This window comes from Eubalaena glacialis, chromosome 7 (assembly GCF_028564815.1).
Source record: "Eubalaena glacialis isolate mEubGla1 chromosome 7, mEubGla1.1.hap2.+ XY, whole genome shotgun sequence".
Classification (NCBI taxonomy): Eukaryota; Metazoa; Chordata; class Mammalia; order Artiodactyla; family Balaenidae; genus Eubalaena; species Eubalaena glacialis.
This window is the reverse complement of record NC_083722.1, coordinates 75,529,236-75,549,614: the sequence shown is the minus strand read 5'-3', so window position 1 is coordinate 75,549,614 and position 20,379 is coordinate 75,529,236. Positions and strand designations below refer to the sequence as shown.

General features: G+C 42.1%; 1 protein-coding gene across 1 annotated transcript in view; it reads right to left on the bottom strand.

The window, feature by feature from the left end:
• DOCK3 (dedicator of cytokinesis 3) overlaps positions 1-20,379 on the bottom strand; it is a 362,194-nt gene that overhangs the window by 43,910 nt on the left and 297,905 nt on the right. The window contains exons 23-31 of the mRNA XM_061197475.1: positions 19,937-20,129; positions 16,844-16,971; positions 14,297-14,443; positions 12,188-12,286; positions 7,125-7,219; positions 5,351-5,426; positions 4,762-4,862; positions 4,439-4,497; positions 2,205-2,353 (exon numbers count right to left, since the gene is read on the bottom strand). Of these exons, the coding sequence (XP_061053458.1) occupies positions 2,205-2,353; positions 4,439-4,497; positions 4,762-4,862; positions 5,351-5,426; positions 7,125-7,219; positions 12,188-12,286; positions 14,297-14,443; positions 16,844-16,971; positions 19,937-20,129 (1,047 nt within the window). The remainder of the gene's footprint in view (positions 1-2,204; positions 2,354-4,438; positions 4,498-4,761; positions 4,863-5,350; positions 5,427-7,124; positions 7,220-12,187; positions 12,287-14,296; positions 14,444-16,843; positions 16,972-19,936; positions 20,130-20,379) is intronic.

Below are 20,379 nucleotides of genomic sequence, written 5' to 3'. Positions count from 1 at the left end.
CCATAATAAAGACTACGTGGTATGGTGACAGATTAGACATATAGATCAATGGAAAGACTAGTGAGTCCAGGAAGAGAACCACATGCATATGGTCAACTGATTTTCAACAAAGAATACAGTCTTTTCAACAAAATGTGCTGGACATCCACATGTAAAAAGGAAAAATAAAAAGCCTTGACCCATACTTCACACCTATACAAACATTACCTCAAAACAGATCATAGATCTAAATGTAGAATTATAAAACTTCTAGAAGAAACAAAAGAGAAAAATTTTATGGTCCCGGGTTAGGCAAAGAGTTCTCAGATATGATCCCAAAAGCACGATCCATACAAGAAAAATAATGATCAATTGGACAGCATAATAATTAAAAACTTTTGTTCTGTGAAAGACATTGTTTAGTAAATGAAAAGACAAGCTAAGAGAAAATATTGGTAAACCATATATTCAACAAAGGACTTATGTTCAGAATATATAAAGAACCCTAAAAACTCAACAATAAGAAAACAAACAGCCTAATTAAAAATGAACACACGTTTTGAATAAAATCATTTCACCAAAGAAGATACAAAGATGGCAGATAAGCACATTAAAAGACGTTTGGCATCATTAGTCATTAGGGAAGTGAAAATTAAAACCACAGTGATATACAACTACACACCTACTAGAATGGTTAAAATAAACAAAGAGATAATATCAAATTCTGATGAGTATGTGGATCAACTGGAACTTTCATACGCTGCTGTAGGGATTTCAAAATGGTATAGTCACTTTGGAAAACAGTTTGATAGCTTATAAAGTTAAATATACATTTACCACAATACCCAACAATCCTACTCCTAGGTATTTACCTAAGAAAAATGAAAGTTTATATTCATACAAAACCTGTAAAGAAAAGTTTTTCAGAAGCTTTATTCATAATCACCAAAAAGTGTAAATAACCCAAATGTCTTTCAAATGGTGAATGAATAAACTGCAATGGCATACTACTCAGCAAGAGAAAAACTGATACATTTAACAAAATGGATGCATCTCTCAAAGGCATTATGTTAAGTGAAAGAAGTCAGTCTCAAAAGGCTACAGTCTACATGATTCCCTTTACATGACATTCTGGAAAAGGCACACTTATAGTGAAGGAGAATAGATCAATGGCTGCCATGGGTTAAAGGGAAGGGAAGGGTTTGACTACAAAGGGGCAGCAAGATGGAATTTTTAGGAATTAAAAAAATCTTGACTGTGGTAGTGGTTACATGACTTTATGTGTTTACCAAAATTTACAGAGTTGGAAATCCCAAAGACTGAATTTTACTCTTTGTAAATTTAAAAATAAATAAAAATTTAAAAATTACTGCTTGCCTGGTCTGTTCCTCACTGTTACAGTCACTCACTCTGCGAGCGCTGGTTCATCCCAGAATCACAGGGTTGGGAGGGAGCTTAGTGGGGAACTGGTTATAGCCCCCAAGCCAAAGTAGGAATTTCTCCTCGAGGCCTACAGGGAGCTTCTGTCTGAGAACCACCAGCAAAGAGGAAATCCCCATCTCTGAAAGCAGGCCAGCTTACAGCAAATAACTTGTTGCTAGCAAATTATTTCTTTTGTTAGCTAAAATTGGCTTTTCTACCACTGTTTTCTACCTATTGTTCCTAATCCTATTCCCTGGAGCTCTAGATAAAAGGGCAGGGGCCATCTCCTCCACCTTAGGGGTGGCAGAAGAACTGCACAGAGGGACAACCTGAAGTCACTCAGTCAGAAGCCAAGGGCTTACACCTCATGGACCCACCCCTCTGTGCAGGAGTCTGTGAAATTCTAGGCTATGAGAAGTCACCTGGTCTGGGCTTTAGCCTTAGAAATGCCCAGACCACACACACTGGGGAACCTCCAGAGAGAAGAGACAACACTCCCAGGACCTCCTCCTGAATGAAGCTGGGAGGTTACAGTCTCAGTCATTCTCTCCTTGATCAGAAAGTTCCTTTCACATGATGTTCAATTCCTTTCCTCTGATTCTTTTCTGGCCTCTAACTTCATGAAGAAAATCCACAAATCAATTCTGGCCAGTAAGTAAAGGAAACCCTTGAACAGGACTCAAGATGGCCAAGTTACAGCCCACTTCCACTGGAACTATAGCCAGGCATCTGGATCACGTGCCTGGGCAAAAGGGGTCCATTCCAGGGGAGAGCACCCTTAACACTGCCAGGTGTTGTCTTACCTGTTTGAAGTTGCCATTTTTCCTTTGCTCCCAGTCCATCATGTCATGAAAGATGGGAATCATGATATTCCGCACTTCTGGCTGTGGGACCAGTGTCACACCCAGAAAAGGACCAATCATTCCCGGAATAAAGTGGATCTTATGTTCACCTGAACAACAAAACCCAACAGATATTAGTTTATGCTTGCTTTGCTCCTTCCATAGAAGCTTCCCAAGTGGGGCCACAACACATGATTTGATCTTCACTGGAAGCATCTGAGAGCATAGCAAGCTCTCCCCTATAGATTTATGAGATACCCGCTTCTTTTGGCTTTTTAGAGTTCATGGATTAAACTGGCCCAGTACAGTTAAAACAAACATTCAACAGGCACAAATTCTTTCCAAAGAATTTACTGGGAGGTTCTACAAACTATCTGAAAATCATTCTGAGGTCAAGGAACAGAGTTCACTACTCTAGACAGAATAGAATTTCTGAGTACACTGTAATAGTTTCAGATAATCTGTTCATAGTGTTTATTTAGCAAGGAAAATTCATCTATTTCTACTTAAACACAATGCACTATCCCTGGGGTTTCTGCCTCTAGCCCAGAGGCATTTAAGTGATAAGGATGTTCAGTCCCAGGTCCAGCCACTAGTGATCTGAAATCCATGGGCCTCTTCACTGCCTGTGCTCAAGTGTGCCCAAGAGCCCCCTCCTGAGTTAGCAGGAGCCTCCTGCACAGCCCTACCCTGACAGACTGGCTGAGAGACTCTCTGTGCACCCTCCAACCCCCACCCCTTGTCTTCACACTGCATTTTTTTTTTTTCACACTGCATTTTTGATGGTAGCATTACATTTATTCAGACCAGCTTGGCTGATCCCTCATTTTTCTTAATGAGGCCTTTCCATGGGAAGTGTGTGGTGACTCTCCCTGTGACTAGCTTGTCATTTGGGCATGTTCCCAGAAGCCAGGGCCAGTCTTGAAGACCGTGGGCGAACTTTTCCTTGTAATGGTAAAGCGAGTGAACCATCTTCCAGAGCTCTGCTTTCAGTACTTCAGAGACTAAGGAGACAAACTGTGGGCCTGTGCAGTGACTGTTATGGTCAAGTAAAATCAGTTCTTGAGAACTAGAAAATGTCATTTCCACCCAAAACAATGAGGCAGGAATGGCTTTATCAGGCAAATTTGACATGTTTTTTGATTTCTTCCATGTTAAAAGCCTATTTAAAGAGCAACTGTTAGCTCTGAGGCAGATTCTGCATATTCCAATCTTGGTATTTGGTACAGTTGCTAGTCCCATGTGTTCCTGGGAATTTCAGAGTCATCTTCGGGGTTAAAATCTATACCTGGACCATGCTGGATGCAGGGAGTAAGAGTACTGAAGCTAGAAAGCTGGTTTGGGGAAACGCATCCCCACTCATGGACGGAAGGCCCTAGTGCTGGCAGGAATGCCTTGCACCTTGCCTGCTGCCTCTAGAGTTGTGACTGGGATGGTTAATGGAGAACTATAAGATTTTATGGCCATCATTTCTAAGACTTCAGAGCCATGAGCTTAGTTGAAAGCAGCCTTCACTAGGAAGAAGAGCAGCAGCTTCTCTAGCATCCTGACAGGCCACTAAGAAGCTTACGGTATCAGAGGATGGCCCACCTAGTCACCAGGGCAATCCAAGGATTCTACCAAAAACTGACAATTTGAGATCCAAACCAGCGGATATTAGAGAAGCTGTAAAGAGAAGCTGTCAAAAGAAAGGAGATGAAAATCAATCTCACCTAGAGGCTGCAATTCCTTTCTTACACGCAATTGGCAGCAGGAACCTCGTCTGGATGCCTGAATACCAGAGACCCAAGAAGTGTTTCAATCTTTATTAAAATGAATAGCTGCCCTTGATCATGTGCTGACTATCTCCAAGATCTATGCTTGTGAGCCTGTATCATCTGGACTGGGACATGAAGAGCACAGAGGATCTTATAGTCTTAGAGCCTCATCTTCTTTTCCTTTTGACTTTGGTTCTCAAAAAAGGGATTGTGCATATGTATTACTGGGGTCTTATTTCTCAGCTTAACTCTCCCTGCCAAGGGCTTTGTGCACATGTGCTACACTATACCATCCATCTGAGGTGTTATGTTAAAGATATGTAAAGATCTCTTGGGTCTGAATTAACATTCACAAAACCTGGGGGACGTAATTAGTCTTGTCACTTTTTATTTGGCTATGCAATATGTGTAAGGGAAAAATATGGAGAAAAGACCTACCCAAATTCTGCCACATGCTGAACAGTTCATAAGCCATCATCACACGCATGTCCCCATACCTGGGAATAGAACACAGGAACCAGCTATTAGTGGGAGAAGGTTCAGGAAGACGGGGCTACAAACCCCAGGAGGCCAGTACTTCAGCACTGTTTCTAAAGCTTCCCAAAATACTAAGTCTTTTGGCTCTCAACTGAATTCTTATACTTGGCTCCTTGGGAGGCTACCTCAGTGAGAACCATGTGGACTTCTTAAGGAGCCCCTTATGGAAACATAACCCCATCTGGGCACATGGTAGGAAGATGAATAAGAGACATATGTCTTACTTATCTAGAATCTTCTTCCTCTTGGTGGAAGTAATGATTTCTAGCTGAAGGCTTGGCTGATTTATGAACAGAACTGCCAGGCTAAAATAAGAATTCCACACCTAGACAGAGAGAGAGAGAAAGAGGAAATATGTGAAAGCCTGAGTCCTTAACCTTGCAAGGAGAGATTCTAAATATATGCATGTAGCACAGAATTCATTTTACAGTGTTAAGATCTTGATTTCTTTAAAAATATCTTTGCAAACGGGACTTTTCCCCCCCTTTCTTGACTTCCCTGAAACCAGTAGTGTTGATTCTGGACTAGAAAACAAACTCATGGATGTCTGGCTCCCAACACCTCCAACAGGGGTCTTCTAGGTCATACTCTAATTACTATCAAGCTTGGAAACTGTTTGATACTATGAACATATTAAGAAAGCCCCCAGCCACTTAGCAGACACGTAGCTGAATCCTTCTCAAATTCCTGACCTGCAAACTTGTGAGCAAAATAAAATGGTTGTTTTAAGTAAAACAAAAACAAAACAGTGAGCTTGGTTTCTGGCTTTCTAGGGTTATTACAAAGACAGTGATGGATTTTAGGAGCTCCTACCTTAAAGTCGAAGTCTGTCTCTGTGAAATTCTTGTGCAGTGCAGAAGACAGGTACTGGACTGTAGTGACTATAATACTGTAGTAAGGGAACAAGGTGTTGGCAGAGTTAAAAGACTAACGATGGCATCCTATAGCTTAGCATCAATGGTCTATGGCCCGTGTGCAAACTTCTTGAGTACAACTAGCTCTCATGTAAGATGTGACTTTAAAGGAGAGAGAGAGATGGCACAAACCCCACAAAAAACCCAGCTTGGAGAAATGCCCCACCAGTCGGTTCTAGACCTAGCTCTGCCATTACCTGGCCTTGGTACTACTTCTCTCTGGGCCCCAGTTTCCCTGCCTATAAAAGGAGGGGAGTGAGGTTTAATGGTTCTTCAAGGTTTCTTCCAGTTCAAAGAGTGATTCTAGTATTTTGGGGACCTTGGATAATGAACATATATTATGACCACCAGAGGACTTAGAGTAGCATTCTATTATTTTACTTGATAATAGGGGTTTATAGTTATTAAACCTCTACTTTTATCATATACTATTATTTTCATGTATAAGTCATTTGATTTCAGCCTTTGATCTAGAATATCACTTTCAATTTTCACCTGGGCACATTTAAGGGGCAATGGGAGGCTGATTTGTTAGAACCGAGGGCACAGGTCAAGGGAGGGAGAAAGTGAAGTGGGACAGGCAGGTAAGGGTTTGATTACAGAGGGTGTTGGATGCCTGGCAAAGGAGCTTATATCTAACAATGACCACTGAAGCCTTGGTGCAGAAGAGGGGCAAGGCAAAAACAGTGCATTAGAGAGACTAGTCACCAGCAAACAAATTTGAAAAGTAAAAGCTTTGAAAGAAGAGGCTGCTCCTGCAGAATGGGCTGGAGAGCCTGAAGTGCCCTGACTAGAGCTAAGAGAAGCAAGAGGGGGTCAAATGGAAAATCCACTATTTAAGGAAATATCTGTGCAACTCTGTTTAAAACCCTTCCTCTGTTCTGTATAAAATGTTTGCAGTTTTGAAAAAAGAAAAAAGAGTGCTATAAAAGGTACAAAGTAGAAAGACCATGCTGACACCTTGGTAATACATCTAACATAAATAATTTCACCACACTGCATAATGTCAACATAAAAGGCAGATCAGAGGGAGCGGGCAGTAGACTAGAGAGGGGAGGCCAAGCGGCCTTCTCCCACAAGCAAGCACCTTACCACCCACATTACTTGTCTGGTTTGTCAGTTAGAAGCACAGGGTAGAAATATGAATGGGGCAGACAATTTGGGGTCAGCCTTAGAGTGAATTCTGTGGCCAGCATTAGAAGTGGTCAGAGAGAGCCTCACAGCCAGGTCTCAGGTGGGTAATTAGCACTAGTCGTGGGAGGCAAGCAGTGTCTGGCAGACAACACAAATCAAATCAAGAGGAGGCCTTGGGATACTGCCTGAAACTACAGAGCAACAGAGGCCAATGAACAGGCCCTCCTCAAGGAGGAGCCCTTCTCTGGGTATTATATTTCTCATTCTTAAAAGTTCCCTTTCTATCCTTACCATGACATCGTCTGCCAGGCACTTAGATTCCAGTTTTAAACTGTCTTTGACTATTTCTTCTCCTTGAACTTTGGTAAATGGCCAAGTCCTGCTGATTGTGCCTCCAGACATTTTCACATTTGCCCTCTCCTCTCTGTCCCCACGGCTTCGACCTTGATTTCTGACTTGCTTCTTCTCACACATATACACACTCTCCTTAGTCTGGGAACAGTTCTGTGGATGCTGGTGCAGGGCCCTTCCACACTCACTTGCTTGTGAGAAGTCTCATCACCATCCAGTCCCGAGGAAAGACACTCATCTTCATCAGGTTCCGGAACACACAGAAAATCTTCAGCAGGAATTCCTGGTCCGAGAGGAAAATCTGATGTGAGACACCACACCTCTACCACTGCAGCATACATTTCCTCAACAGGGCTCTCCTGATCTCTAGACCATGAGAATGGATGGAACCAGTAGGTGAGACTCTGGTTCCCTTTGTGAGCTGCTTTTCTCTTAGAGGGCTGCATTAGAGTGAAGTCTGGGCACTTTCACAGGCCAGTCCAAAACTGGGTAGAAGAGATGCACTATACCCACTCAGCCCAGTGCCTAACGACCAAAGCACAGGGGGTCCAGCAGAAATGGCATCCACCAGAGTCCATCGTTCTCAATCTTTGGGGCATGACCCCTGAGCACTTGACTGTAAGAACTTGCTTTCCTGGATGTTAAGAACGCATTGACAAGAGAAGCACTTTAGGGCTAGCAGAGTAAGTACCTCCAAAAATGTGCTCCTCCATGAAAGCAATGAGAACAGTCACAAAGACTGGTTAATGAAAGGCTTGCAACAATAAGAAGTGTTATTTAAGAAAAATGGTTGAATCTCAGTAGGAAAAGTGAGCTTTATTGTGTTTTAACTTTCCCCATTCCCATCCCCTCTCTCTCCCTATCTTCAAGGTATCCTTGAAAATAAGCAGCTGTAGAACCATGGTAGTAGTAAAAACCAGCACCCTAGCAGTCACTAGAAGGGACAAAATGGTTTTGGAGCTCCCCAAAAAGTGCCATCCCAAGAGAATTGTTACTGTTTGATCTGTTTGGCAGCAACCTGGGAAAGCCCCATTCAGAGGGCTTAATTGACCGGACTCAGAGTTCACTAAGTGAGAAAAGCCTTATCCCTAGTGCAGTTGTTGAAAAAATCAGCCATAATAATTTAACATCCCAGCTGCATGAAGCAATCATATCAGTTGGGACAAACAAGAGAGTGGCCAAAACACTTAAAAGAAAAATCTGGGTAATGAGACACACACTTGGGGCTTTGAAAAGCTCTGACATATTCCTAGGAATCTAGAAGGCCACATATGTGTGCAGGGCTGTACACATCCCCAGGAAAGACCTAAGAAGCCTAATCTGTCGCCTCTGGCTGACTTTGAGGCTCTATGCAAGCAAGAAGTGAAGGCTAAGGCAGCAACGTAGACTGCTGAAGCACTGAAGGTGAGCCCCAACCCCACACAGAGACACTTAGTGAAGTGGAAGACTCATTGATTTAAAGTGTTTAAGGAAATCTCTGTCTAGTTATTAAGCTGATCATTAAGCTAACTGAATGAAAACTTCAGGGGCTGCACACAACAAAAAACGCAGACATTAAAGAATTAGTCCAGGAAAGTCACTAAACAAACAAATATCAACAACAAAAATGAAACAACAACAAACCCTGGGGATGTGGGCAGGGAGAAGGGAATCTGATTTCCAGACTTGCTACATTATTTAAATTGTCCAGTTTTCAACGAAGAAATTATAAGATGTGAAATGAAACAGGAAATTATGGAAACATACATAAGATATAAAACAAATAGCAAAATGGCAGGTGTAAATCCTCTTATTGGTAATTACAACAAATGTAAATGGGTTAAGCATTCCAATCAAAAGGCAGAGACAGGAAGAATGGATTAAAAAATAAACATGATCCAATTGTATGTTATCTACAAGATACATAAATATTTTAGATTCAAAGACACAAATATATTGAATGTAAAAGGATAGACAAATACATACAATGAAAATAGTACCCAAAAGAAAACTGGTGTGGCTATGTTAACATCAAACAATATAGACTTTAACAAAAATTGTTAATAGAGATTAAAAAGAACATTTTATAGTGATAAAGGAGTCAGTTGGTATGGAAGATATAATTATAAACATAAATAAATGCACTTAAAAGAGAGCCTCAAAATACAGGAAGCAAAACCTAACAAAACTGAAAGGAAAAACAGACAATTCAACAATGACAGTTGGAGACTTTAATGTACCATTTTCAATAATGTATAGAACAACTAAATAGAAGATCAGCAAGGAAAAAGAAATCTTGAATGGGACTTCCCTGGTGGTCCAGTGGTTAAGAATCTGCCTTCCAATGCAGGGGATGTGAGTTCAATCTCTGGTCAGGGAACTAAGATCTCACATGCCACAGGGCAACTAAGCCCACATGCTCTAGAGCCCACGCACCACAACTAGAAAGCCCGCGCGCCGCAACTACTGAGCCCGTGTGCTCTGGAGCCCGCGTGCCACAACTAGAGAGCCCGTGTGCTGCAACTACTGAGCCCACATGCTCTAGAGCCCGTGCATCGCAACTATAGAGAAGTCCGCATGCCGCAATGAAAGATCCTGCATGCTGCAACTAAGATCCTGCGTGTCACAACTAAGACCTGACGTAACCAAATAAATAAATAAATATTTAAAAAGAAATCTTGAACAACACTATATACTAACTAGACCTAACTGACATCTATACAACACTCCATCCAACAATAGCAGAATACACACATTCTTCTCAAATGCACACAGAAGGACAAGTGCATTCTCTTCTTTAGGGTAGACCATGTTAGGCCATAAAGAAAGCCTCAGTAAATTTAAAAGAACTGAAATCACACACAGCATGCTCTCCAACCATCATGAAAGGGAGTTAGAAATCAATAAGGAAAGAAGGAATCAAGAAGGAAATTAAGGAAAATTTTTTAAAATGTGGAATTAAACAGTACACTCCCAAATAACCAATGCATCAAGGAAGAAACCACAAGGAAATCAGGAACAGCTTTGACATGAATAAAAGGGAAAACATATCAAATCAAAACTTAACGGATGAAGCTAAAGATTATAGCTGTAGTGCCTATATTAAAAAGAAGAAAGATCCCAAATAAATAACCTACATTACACCTTAAGAAACTAGAAAAAGAAGAGCAAACTAAAGTAAGCAGAAGGAAGGGAATAATAAAAATTAGAGCAGAAGTAAATGAAATAGAGAAGAGGAAAACAGAGGAGAAAATGAAACCAAAAGTTGGTTCTTTGAAAAGATAACAAAATTGACAAACTTTTAGCTAGTCTGACCAAGAAAAAAAAGGAGAGAGAAGACTCAAATTACTAAAATTAAGGATAGGACTTCCCTGGTGGCGCAGTGGTTAAGAATCCACCTGCCAATGCAGGGGACACAGGTTCGAGCCCTGGTCCGGGAAGATCCCACATGCCGCGGAGCAACTAAGCCCGTGCACCACAACTACTGAACCTGCACTCTAGAGCCCGCAAACCACAACTACTGAGCCCGCATGTTGCAATTACTGAAGCCTGCGCGCCTAGAGCCCATGCTCTGCAATGAAGAGAAGCCACTGCAATGAGAAGCCTGCGCACCACAATGTAGCCCCTGCTCGCCACAACTAGAAAAAGCCCACTTGCAGCAATGAAGACCCAATGCAGCCAATAAATTAATTAATTAAAAATAAATAAATAAATAATAAATAAATAAATAAAAATTAGGGATGAAAGAAGGGATATCATTACTAATGTTACAGAACTAGAAAGGTTTATAAGGGACTACTATGGACCAAATGCATGCCAACAAATTATATAATCTAGATGAAATGGACAAATTTTTAGAAAGATACAAACTACTAAAATTCATTTAAAGAAGAAACAGAAAATCTGAGTAGACCTATCATAAATGAAGAGATCAAATTAATAATTGAAAAGCTTCACACAAAGAAAAGCACAGGACCAGACGGCTTCACTGGTGAATTCTACCAAATGTTTAAGTTAGAATTAATACCAATACTTGTCTTTTTAATTATATCCACTTTGAAAGTGAAGCAGTATCTTACTGTGGTTTTGATCTGCATTTCCCTAATGACTAATGATGTTGAGCATCTTTTCAACTGTGTACTGACTATTTACATATCTTCTTTGGGGACATGTCTATTAAAATCCTTTGCTCATTATTAAATTGGGTTATTTGTCTTTTTATTGTTGAGTTGTAATAGTTCTTTATATAATAGATACAAGTCCTTTATTAGATTCATGCTTTGCCAATATTTTCTTTCATTCTGTGGGTTGTCTTTAACTTTCTTGATGGTGTCCTTTGAAATAGAAAAGTTTTTAATTTTGGTAAAGTCTAACTTATCTATTTTATCTTTTGTTGTTCCTACTTTTGGCGTCAAATCTCAGAAACCACAGCTAAACCCAAGGATTTAAAGATATACTCCTATGTTTCCTTCTAAGAGTTTTACAGTTTAGCTTTTACAAATAGGTCTACGATCCCTTCTGAGTTAATTTTTTATATGGTGTGAAGTAGGGGTACAATTTCATTCTTCTGTATGTAGATATCAAGTTGTCCCAGCACAATTTGTTAAAAAGACTCTTCTTTCCTCATTGAAACTGTCTTGGCACCATTATTGAATATCAATTGACTGTAAATATAAAGGTTTATTTCTGGACTCTCAATCCAATTCCATTGATTTATCTGTCTAACTTTAGGTCAGTACCAATCTTGATTACTGTTATTTTGTTGTAAGTTTTGAAACTGGGAAGTGTGAAGCCTCCAATTTTGTTTTCTTTTTCAAGACCATTTGGCTATTCTGAGTTCCTCACATTTCCATATGAATTATGGATCAGATTATCACTCTCTGCAAAAAGACAGCTGGAACATTGATAGGTCTTGTGAAGCCTGTTTCATGAGCAATCTACAAATCATCTGTTGAGTTCATAAGAAAGGGAAGAGTCCTGGTTTGCTGACAACCAGTGTGGCCCAGAGTAGCCTCTCATAGAGGCACATGGTCACAGGGCTGCTATCAGTCAGGGAAAACTTGCCAATGTTACTGGGGTCTGGATCTGTGGGAATATTGCTGGCTTTCAGCTTCTGGAAGCCATGCAGTCAGCTGTAAAGTGAGGCTGGTACATCTTATACCCTTGGCAACACTGGCCACTTGCACTCACCCTCTGGCAGGGGAAAGACTCCTGGGTAGTCTTAGTTGCATGCTTCCTTTCCCGGGTGAAAGGTCAATGTTTTTCTGCCTACCTTGAGCTCATCTTTGCTCTGGAAGTTGTCCAGGAGGTGCTGGTAATGGGTGTCACACATCTGGCGGAGCAATGAGAGAAGGCAGGACACATACTCGCCCTGGGGACCAACCCAAAAAACACTTAGCAAAGCCAATGACAAGAGCTGTGTTCCCCCAATCCACAGAGGGCAAGGAGAGAAGGAAGGGTCTGAGATGGCCCCAATGATCATGAAAGGGAAGGTGACAACTCTGGCCCTGAATATGAATTTTCTTTTCAGCTAAGGGGGGCCTGAGGGGTTGGGAGTTTTAATAAGACCTCTGCAGCATGGGGCTAATTGAAAAACCTTAACCTATAACAAAGAAGTACTGCCAAGTAAGACAGATATTCTAGCTTTTTCCTAGGAAAGTTTTGGCTTCATAGTCCTTTGTCATTATATGTTGCCAGGGTACCATACTGAAGTCTGGAGGGGCTACTGGGAACAGTGCTCTCAGCCTTCTCTGCACAGAATCTGGGCTCTGCCTATCCTGCTGGGCTGGAGAAGCCCTTCTACAAGGATCTCCTTGGGGACCTCCCAGAGCTTACATGTGATTACTGGACCAGGCAGATGGAACACAGTAGATCAACATAACTCTCTGGAAAGCAGAAGAGTCAAAACTGACCTTTATGAGTAGATGAGCTAATGGCTTTAAGTAAAAATTTAAAGATAAAAAAATGAGTCTTTAAAATTTCAAGTTCCAACTGGGGTACATGGATGAAAACCCCACCTTAAGGACTCCAAAGACTCATCTCATGGAAATTTTTGGCACGGGGCAGCTGAGCATGGCTTCCTCTTACAAGGTTGCCTCCTTAGAAGGGATGGAGGAAAAATTACTTCATTTGGGCAGTTTTCAAATGTTTTTAAACTCATGGGAATTTGACAACAGTTTTTTAGTCTCTCAGATCCTTTTTAGACTCATGAAATTATTATACATACATGTATTTAAAATATACACAGGTACATGAACCTCAGTTTTATCTGAAAAAAATGGACATAAGCCATAATTTATAGATTTGTTGTGAGGATCAGATGCATTAATGTACATAAAGCATTTAAGTAAACAGTTCGCTACACAAAGCTGTGCTCAATAAATTGTTGCTATCATCTTCATTAAATCCATATAAAATAGATCACTTCTTTAGTATTACTAATGAGTTAATATTTGTAGAGTGCATAAAGCAGGATCTGGCCCACAGCCAGCACTGTGTCATTGCTGGTTAGAAGGATGGGCTGCCAGGACATGCCAGGGTGCATATGTTTTTACCTACAGTGAGGGTGTCCTGAATAGGGGTTCCTAAGAGAGCAGATATTCTTTCCAAGCCCAATGCTCCAGAACTCACGTCTGCTCTTTGCTCTCCCTAACATGCTGGAGCTTGGCTTGCTCCCATAGAAGGTTTTCTACAAAGGGATCATTGTAGTCTTCCACCTGCCAACTAGAAGATTCCAAGCAATCTGTTTATCATGTTCCAACATCAGGGCTAAGAAGTCCACTCTGTATAGGGGTGGGGGTTCTGGGGGGTGTCTCTTTGCCACACCTGAGAAGCTTTCCCAGTCTGTTTCTCTTCTAATTTGATCATAGGATATCATTGTTCAGTAATGCCAGTCCAATTCTACCTCATCACATTTTTCCTGATGCTAGACATTTAGATACAAACACTATGGACAAAAGCGACTAATTTGTAGGTACAAGCAAATTGTGAGAAAATAACTGTCATGCATGTCATTTATAAGAGCCTGCTCCTAGAAGGAATAGTCTATATTTTTCACCTTCAACCTCTTACTATGTCTTTGCTTTATTCCACATTATAGAAAATGACTTGGCTCAAATGCAAAGGCCAATGGAGGTGGTGTGCAGGAAAACAGGACAGGAAGCATCACTGGCTCTGCCCCGAAGTAGACTCCTGTGAGTATGAACCTAGAGCGTTCAGAGTGGAGATGGAGTCCGACTCGAGAAGGAAAAAGGGCAGCATGCTGACAACCAGGCAGGAAGGGAAGCTGAGATGAAGGTGGTGTGATGGTGAGATGAGGTTTGGTGTGGAGGAACCCCAGGTTAGAAAAGAAAGCAAGAAAACCTGAATGTTAGTTACTAACAGTGATCTCCGCTGTGCACTGCGGGCACCGCTGCCCTCTTACCGCCTCCTGAGCGTGCGATTTGCTCATGATGGTGAGCAGAGTCTGTAAGAGCACGTCCAAGAGGCTCTCCACCATCATTTCTACCTCCTCCATGACATCTGCCTCCTGGAGTGAGCAGCGAGAGAGCACACCATTAGTGCCAGACCTGCTGACATGCAGCTGGCAGTACTTACTAAGTCAGCCACATCAGGAGTGGTCTTCTGACTTAATTCTCAACACTGAGCTCCTGGCCTCACTGGTATGCAGTGTCAAGGAACCTGGAACAATGGTTCTGAAAGGAGGTGAGGCACACCTGCTGCTGCTGCGCTGGTTTGGTGGCTGGGGCCTTACCCTAACGTAGCACCACCCTGACACCCACGGTTGTGAACCTCAGACAAATACATTAATTTCAATATACAGGGCAGAAGTGAAGGTTCTAAGTTAAATGTTTTCTTTGATTTTCCTAGAAAAGTCAGGAGGAAGCACAGCACTGCTGACTAACATTTTGAGAAAATGGTAAAGAATTCACACCACGGGGTGTGGTGGCAGCACCTTTACTATTGCTAATGCACACAGAAGTATCTCAGTCTTTCTGAGAACCATTTTCTCCTTGAGTGACCTCAATTTTTGCCAGGCCTGACTGCTGCCCAGATATGCCACTTCTAGCTCCTTGGCATTCTTGCTCACGTTCCCTGGTCCACCAGAAGGACTCTGGTCTCAGTGCGTCTCTTTCAGGCAGCCTCACAAAAACAACGGAGCACGCCTCCTCACTAAGGGCTGCTTCCCAGTCACCAGGTTCTGAATTTAGGCAGAGTCTGTGCTATCTTTTTATAGACCTCTCACATGCAATCTCAAACCCTATAACTTGATTTTCATTATCTCACAAAGAGATTCCCATTGCCTCTTCTCCAGTCTCTTTATATTATTACTGGTCCAAATGTCCATCCATCCATCAACCCACCATTCAGTAAGTATTTACCATGTACCAGTCACTGTTTGAGAACTGAGTATACAGAAGTGAACAAGAAAGGTAATATCTCTGCTTTCATGGAGCTTAAATTTCACCCACCCTCCATCCATTCAATATAGTTACACTGAGCCCCATTCCACGTGAAAAATTTGAGCAGCTCTTGGGACCAAAGTCTTCTTTCTCATTTGCTGAACTGATCATAACACTCTTAAAACCTGTGATGGCTCTTTAAGTAGTTGTAAGCAACTAATTGCACTTGACTCTCTAGACCCACAAACACAACCAGATCATCTCCTTCAGGTTTTTACCTGTTCCCATTCCTCTGCCATTCCTCCCCTACCCTTTCTTTTCCCGTTCAATTTCTCTCTTTCCTTTAGCAGTAAGCCTCCCATCCCAAGTCTGACCCTGGGTTACCAGTACACCTTATGTGCCTGGTGTTGCTTCTCTGAGGCCTGATGGGAAAGAGAGCTGCCAGGCCTTGCCTGGAGCCAAGATCAAACAAAAGGGCCACTACAACCATCACAGTCACTCTGCCAAGCTGGGCCCCCACCACCAGATGGTACTTTAAGTCTGGATACCAGAGCCCCCTATTGAGTCCTTGTATCCTGTTCAAACCAAGCACACTCTTTCTTTTCAGCACCTCTCCTGCTCTATCTTCCTGGATAACCTAACCTCGTATGTTCCTATCACTTGGCTACTGGCATTCATTTTAAATGCACTTGAAATTTTATTCTCCAAAAACCTTATCTCAACTTAATAAGATGGCGTAATTAAAAACTCATTCTTGTTTTAAATTTCTTTATATTTTCCTATAGTTTCCAAATTTTCTAAAAGAAATATGCATTTCTTCCATTATCATAAATATATAAAATAAATATAATTAAAATAAATTCCTACCCTTATTCATGCCTGATACATGTTTTCCCTCCTTTCCTACCTCCCTTCCCTCCTACCACAGATCTCTTCTAAAAAATAAAAATAAAGAAGAAAGAAAATAGGCAAAAGCACTACTAGTTGAAACCTGACCCCTAAAGTACAATTCTACCATCCCATAAGGCTCAGAACTCTTGTGGACAACATTTATCTCTCGTACACCCTGCTCTCATCCGGCATGGTATAGGAATGCCATGTGGGTGGAATCAAGCTGCCAGGAAGCTGCCAGAAAAGTCTGAATGAGCAAGCTGCCTCTCAGCCTGGGCCTGCCTCCCTGTGCTTGTGCCTGAGTATCCTTAGAACACTCCCAGGAATACAGAAGTAATACCTTTTGACAGAAATAGAGCATGCACAGGATTGGGCTTTTTGGTACTACAGATAACTTATGTTTCTGGGTGTATTTATGGCAGTACAATTTTTTAACATAGCAAGACTGTTATGTTGAGAAGCCTGCTGGGCACACACAGGGAGGCCTCCATTCACTTGGGAACCCCCATCACTGATGAAAGCTTCTCTGACTGGGAAGTGTACAGAGTGGTCTTTGTTGGTCTGCCTCTGGCTAAAGTAACACAAGAGAGGGACAGAGCTTAGGGTGGGGAGTGGAGCGGGTCTAGGGCCACTACCAGAGAGCTGGTCTTGACGATGGAGAAGATGCTGCCAAGAATCCCTGAGCAGATTAGCAGCTCTTTCTGCTGCCTCAGGTGAAGGTGAATGTGATGGAGAACCACAGGAAGCAGGATGCGGCGGGATTCTGAGAGAGAAAACACAAAGGTGAAGAAGCCCTTCAGAGGAGAACCAGCTACCTTTGGAAGCAAGTGGCAATGTGGGATGCAGCTGGTCTCAAAGTAGGTGGGGCTGAGACTGGAGCCAAGCTGGAAATCACCCCCTTCCCTTATGTGGGCCTAAGAGCCCACTTCCTGGACATTTTAAGACATTGCACAGCATTATCCTTCTATCTCTCTTTCCTTCTTTCTCATTTCAGGCCTATATATCTAGGGCATGTTATTCAGGATAATGTTAGGAGACTGCTTCCAAATAAAATCTCTTTACTGACTAGACTCCAAATTAAAAGCACAGATTACAGTGAAAACCCCATTTAAATGACACAGTTCTATGAACTACACTGATTTTTTTTTTTTAATAAATAAATTTATTTATTTTTGGCTGTGTTGGGTCTTCGTCACTGCGTGCGGGCTTTCTCTAGTTGCAACGAGCAGAGGCTACTCTTCATTGTGGTGCGCGGGCTTCTCATTGTGGTGGCTTCTCTTGTTGCAGAGCATGGGGTCTAGGCACACAGGCTTCAGTAGCTGTGGCACGTGGGCTCAGTAGTTGTGGCTCGCGGGCTCTAGAGCGCAGGCTCAGTAGTTGTGGCGCACGGGCTTAGTTGCTCCGTGGCATGTGGGATCTTTCTGGACCAGGGCTTGAACCCGTGTCCCCTGCATTGGCAGGCGGATTCTTAACCACTGCATCACCAGGGAAGCCCTGAACTACACTGATTGAACTTGCAGACTTGGTATGGATTATAAATGGTCCCTCTTCACAATGCCCTGGATGGCGGCCTGGCACTTCCACCCCCGTAAGTTACGCACTTTGTGTCAGCCATCAGGCCTGCCTCCTTTTCCCCTCAGGCTTGTGGGATGCTACATGTATCCACAGCAATGAAAGGAATAGAAGCAGGACTTTTATCTTGTCATAAGCCTGCGATAATCAGCTAAACCTCACTGTCAATCCTACTGCATACATTAAAATGTTTTTCTTTTCTTTTCTCTTCAATGCTACCTGAATAATATTTTCATCAGGGGGTGACTATATTTAGAACTCTGAATTCAAGAAGGCTAAATCCTAAATCAAGCTCTTTTATTAATTCACTCTAAGATTTTAGGCAGGTTGACTCCTCCTGTGGGCTTAATTTCCCCCATCTATGACTTCACAGGTGTGGTGAGAAGGTGAAATACAAGTGTGAACATGTTTCTGGTATCTTGCACTCCAGTGTGGTCGATGACTGTGTGATAAAAGTACCACCATACCTGGCCAGCATGATTCAGTCAGACTACCAGTAACACAAACAAGCCAAGGCATTTGGGATTTATTATTCATATTTGACCATAATTAAGTATTCCAGATGAAATTCAGAATGAAAATCTTTTTCAGCAAAAGACAAACTACATAACATACAAGAGGTTTTGGGGACTGCCTTGTCAAATACTTAGAATATGTTCAAATAAAATGGAATGACAGCTATTCTATGTTTAAAAGGATGCTTGGATAAAAGGGAAGTTCATACTGTATTTTGTAGACCAAAATACCAACAGAGCAAGATTTGTAACAACCAACAGCTGCCTGCAGACAAAATAGTAGTTTGTTATTGGAGCCTGCTGATGAAGAAAACAAACTGATATGCTCTGAGAATATGTGTTGGTTAATGACACCACTGGTAAAAGCCTTCCTGCTTCAGGGAAGATGCTTCAACTCAGGCATTCAATGAAAGTGAGATGCAAGTGAAAATTTGGTGGTGGCTTATTATCTCAATATCCAATTACATAGTTCCAGCCACATAAGAACAATTTTTCTTAAGTGATTATGGGAAGCAGCAAGTACATGCAAAAGTATTAGAAATAACTATGTCAATGGGGGCAGTCTGCTGTCCGCCTTCCCATATATCCAGAAAGCATCTGCTTTAGGCAGTGCTCAAAGCTTGAGTGTATGCAGTGGCTTCAGTGAAAGTATGTCCAAACCATTGATTTTATCTTCAATCCAAGAACTGATGAAGAGAAAAGTGTTTACCATAAAAAGTTATAGGTGGAGAAAAGCTGAATTTCTTGGTGGCAGCTTTACCATTAGCAATACTTTACACAGGTAGAGTTAAGTTAAAGAGAGTATTTATTTAGTACTGTAAATGTGTGTAGCTCTGGGCTGAGAAATTATTGTTCTTATACTTTAAAAGTCAAACTTAAAAAATTTTACTACCAAAAAATTCTAATTATAAAAATTCTAATAATAATTGCTTTACTAGCATTTCAGATTTATTACTGTGCCCTAGAAATTTATTCCACAATAGTGATATTCTGCTTAAAGGATCAGGCTCACATTGATCTTAACATCTGACTATTGAGTATTTGATCACATTCAATGTGGTTTCAGGTATGAATCCGGGGTTTCCGTCTGAAAGACAGTCTGGCCTGCTGACGGTATTTGTTAGGCTGTCCTGACCTCTTTTGGAGTGTGGAGGGCTCCCTGTCCATCACTTTGTCTAATCTTTAGAAGCTCCTTCAGAGAGAGGAAAAGGAATCTATCTGACTGGTGAGGAAAGGAACCAAGAAAGTATAGTGGGTCCTCAGCGCCCCCCTTTCAGGGTCTCTTTTATTTCCTTGACTTATCCTATCCCCTTGGGCTAGACCTTTCTCTCTTATTCCCCCTCCTTTCCTTCTGCTTTTTCATCCTGCTGGGGCTATGGCAGGCCCCATTCTTGGCAGCTGGCTAGACTTGTGGGCCTGGAGGCAGGCCACCGCATGTGGGTCTCTAGGAATAAATTGTGAGTAAGGCAGTAGGCCTAGGTTCTGGCTGCATTCTCTAACAGAGTTTACCAAAAACTCTGCATTTGAAGGGCCACTGGCGTCTTGCATGATGGCTGATGAAACTGATGCTTTGCTTCCCACTCGGCCAACACCCTGATAAGGAAGAAAGGTGAGTCTGACTCTCATCCCAACTTGATTTACCTGAGAAAGAAAATAGGCGGCTATCCACAGTTCTGGCAATGGACTGCAGCTTGACCACATCCATTGACTGCCCAATGTGCACAGTGCTGGGCATGCTCCCCAGAGTCCCTCTCACAAACTCTGCTACCTCCTGCACAGTGAACATTTGCAGCAGCTCGTCAAAGATCGTTGGGAAGGAATTGAGAAGTGCAGCCTGCAGAAGCAAGTGAAGCTCTGGTTAGCTCAGAGTTAGGTATGCATCTATCTTGCATGCTTAGACAATGATACATGGTGGTGAGAGGTTGAGAAGTCATTGCAGCACCCCTGCCTCGAATGGGCTCCTCCCTGGCCTTGGACTCCACCCATCCCTGCAGCACTCTTAGGGCATGGAGCAGGGAGAACCAAAAAGGAAACCAAAACAAGAGAATTTACTGGGTCCCAGGCCGCTTGAAGCTTTCAGAACT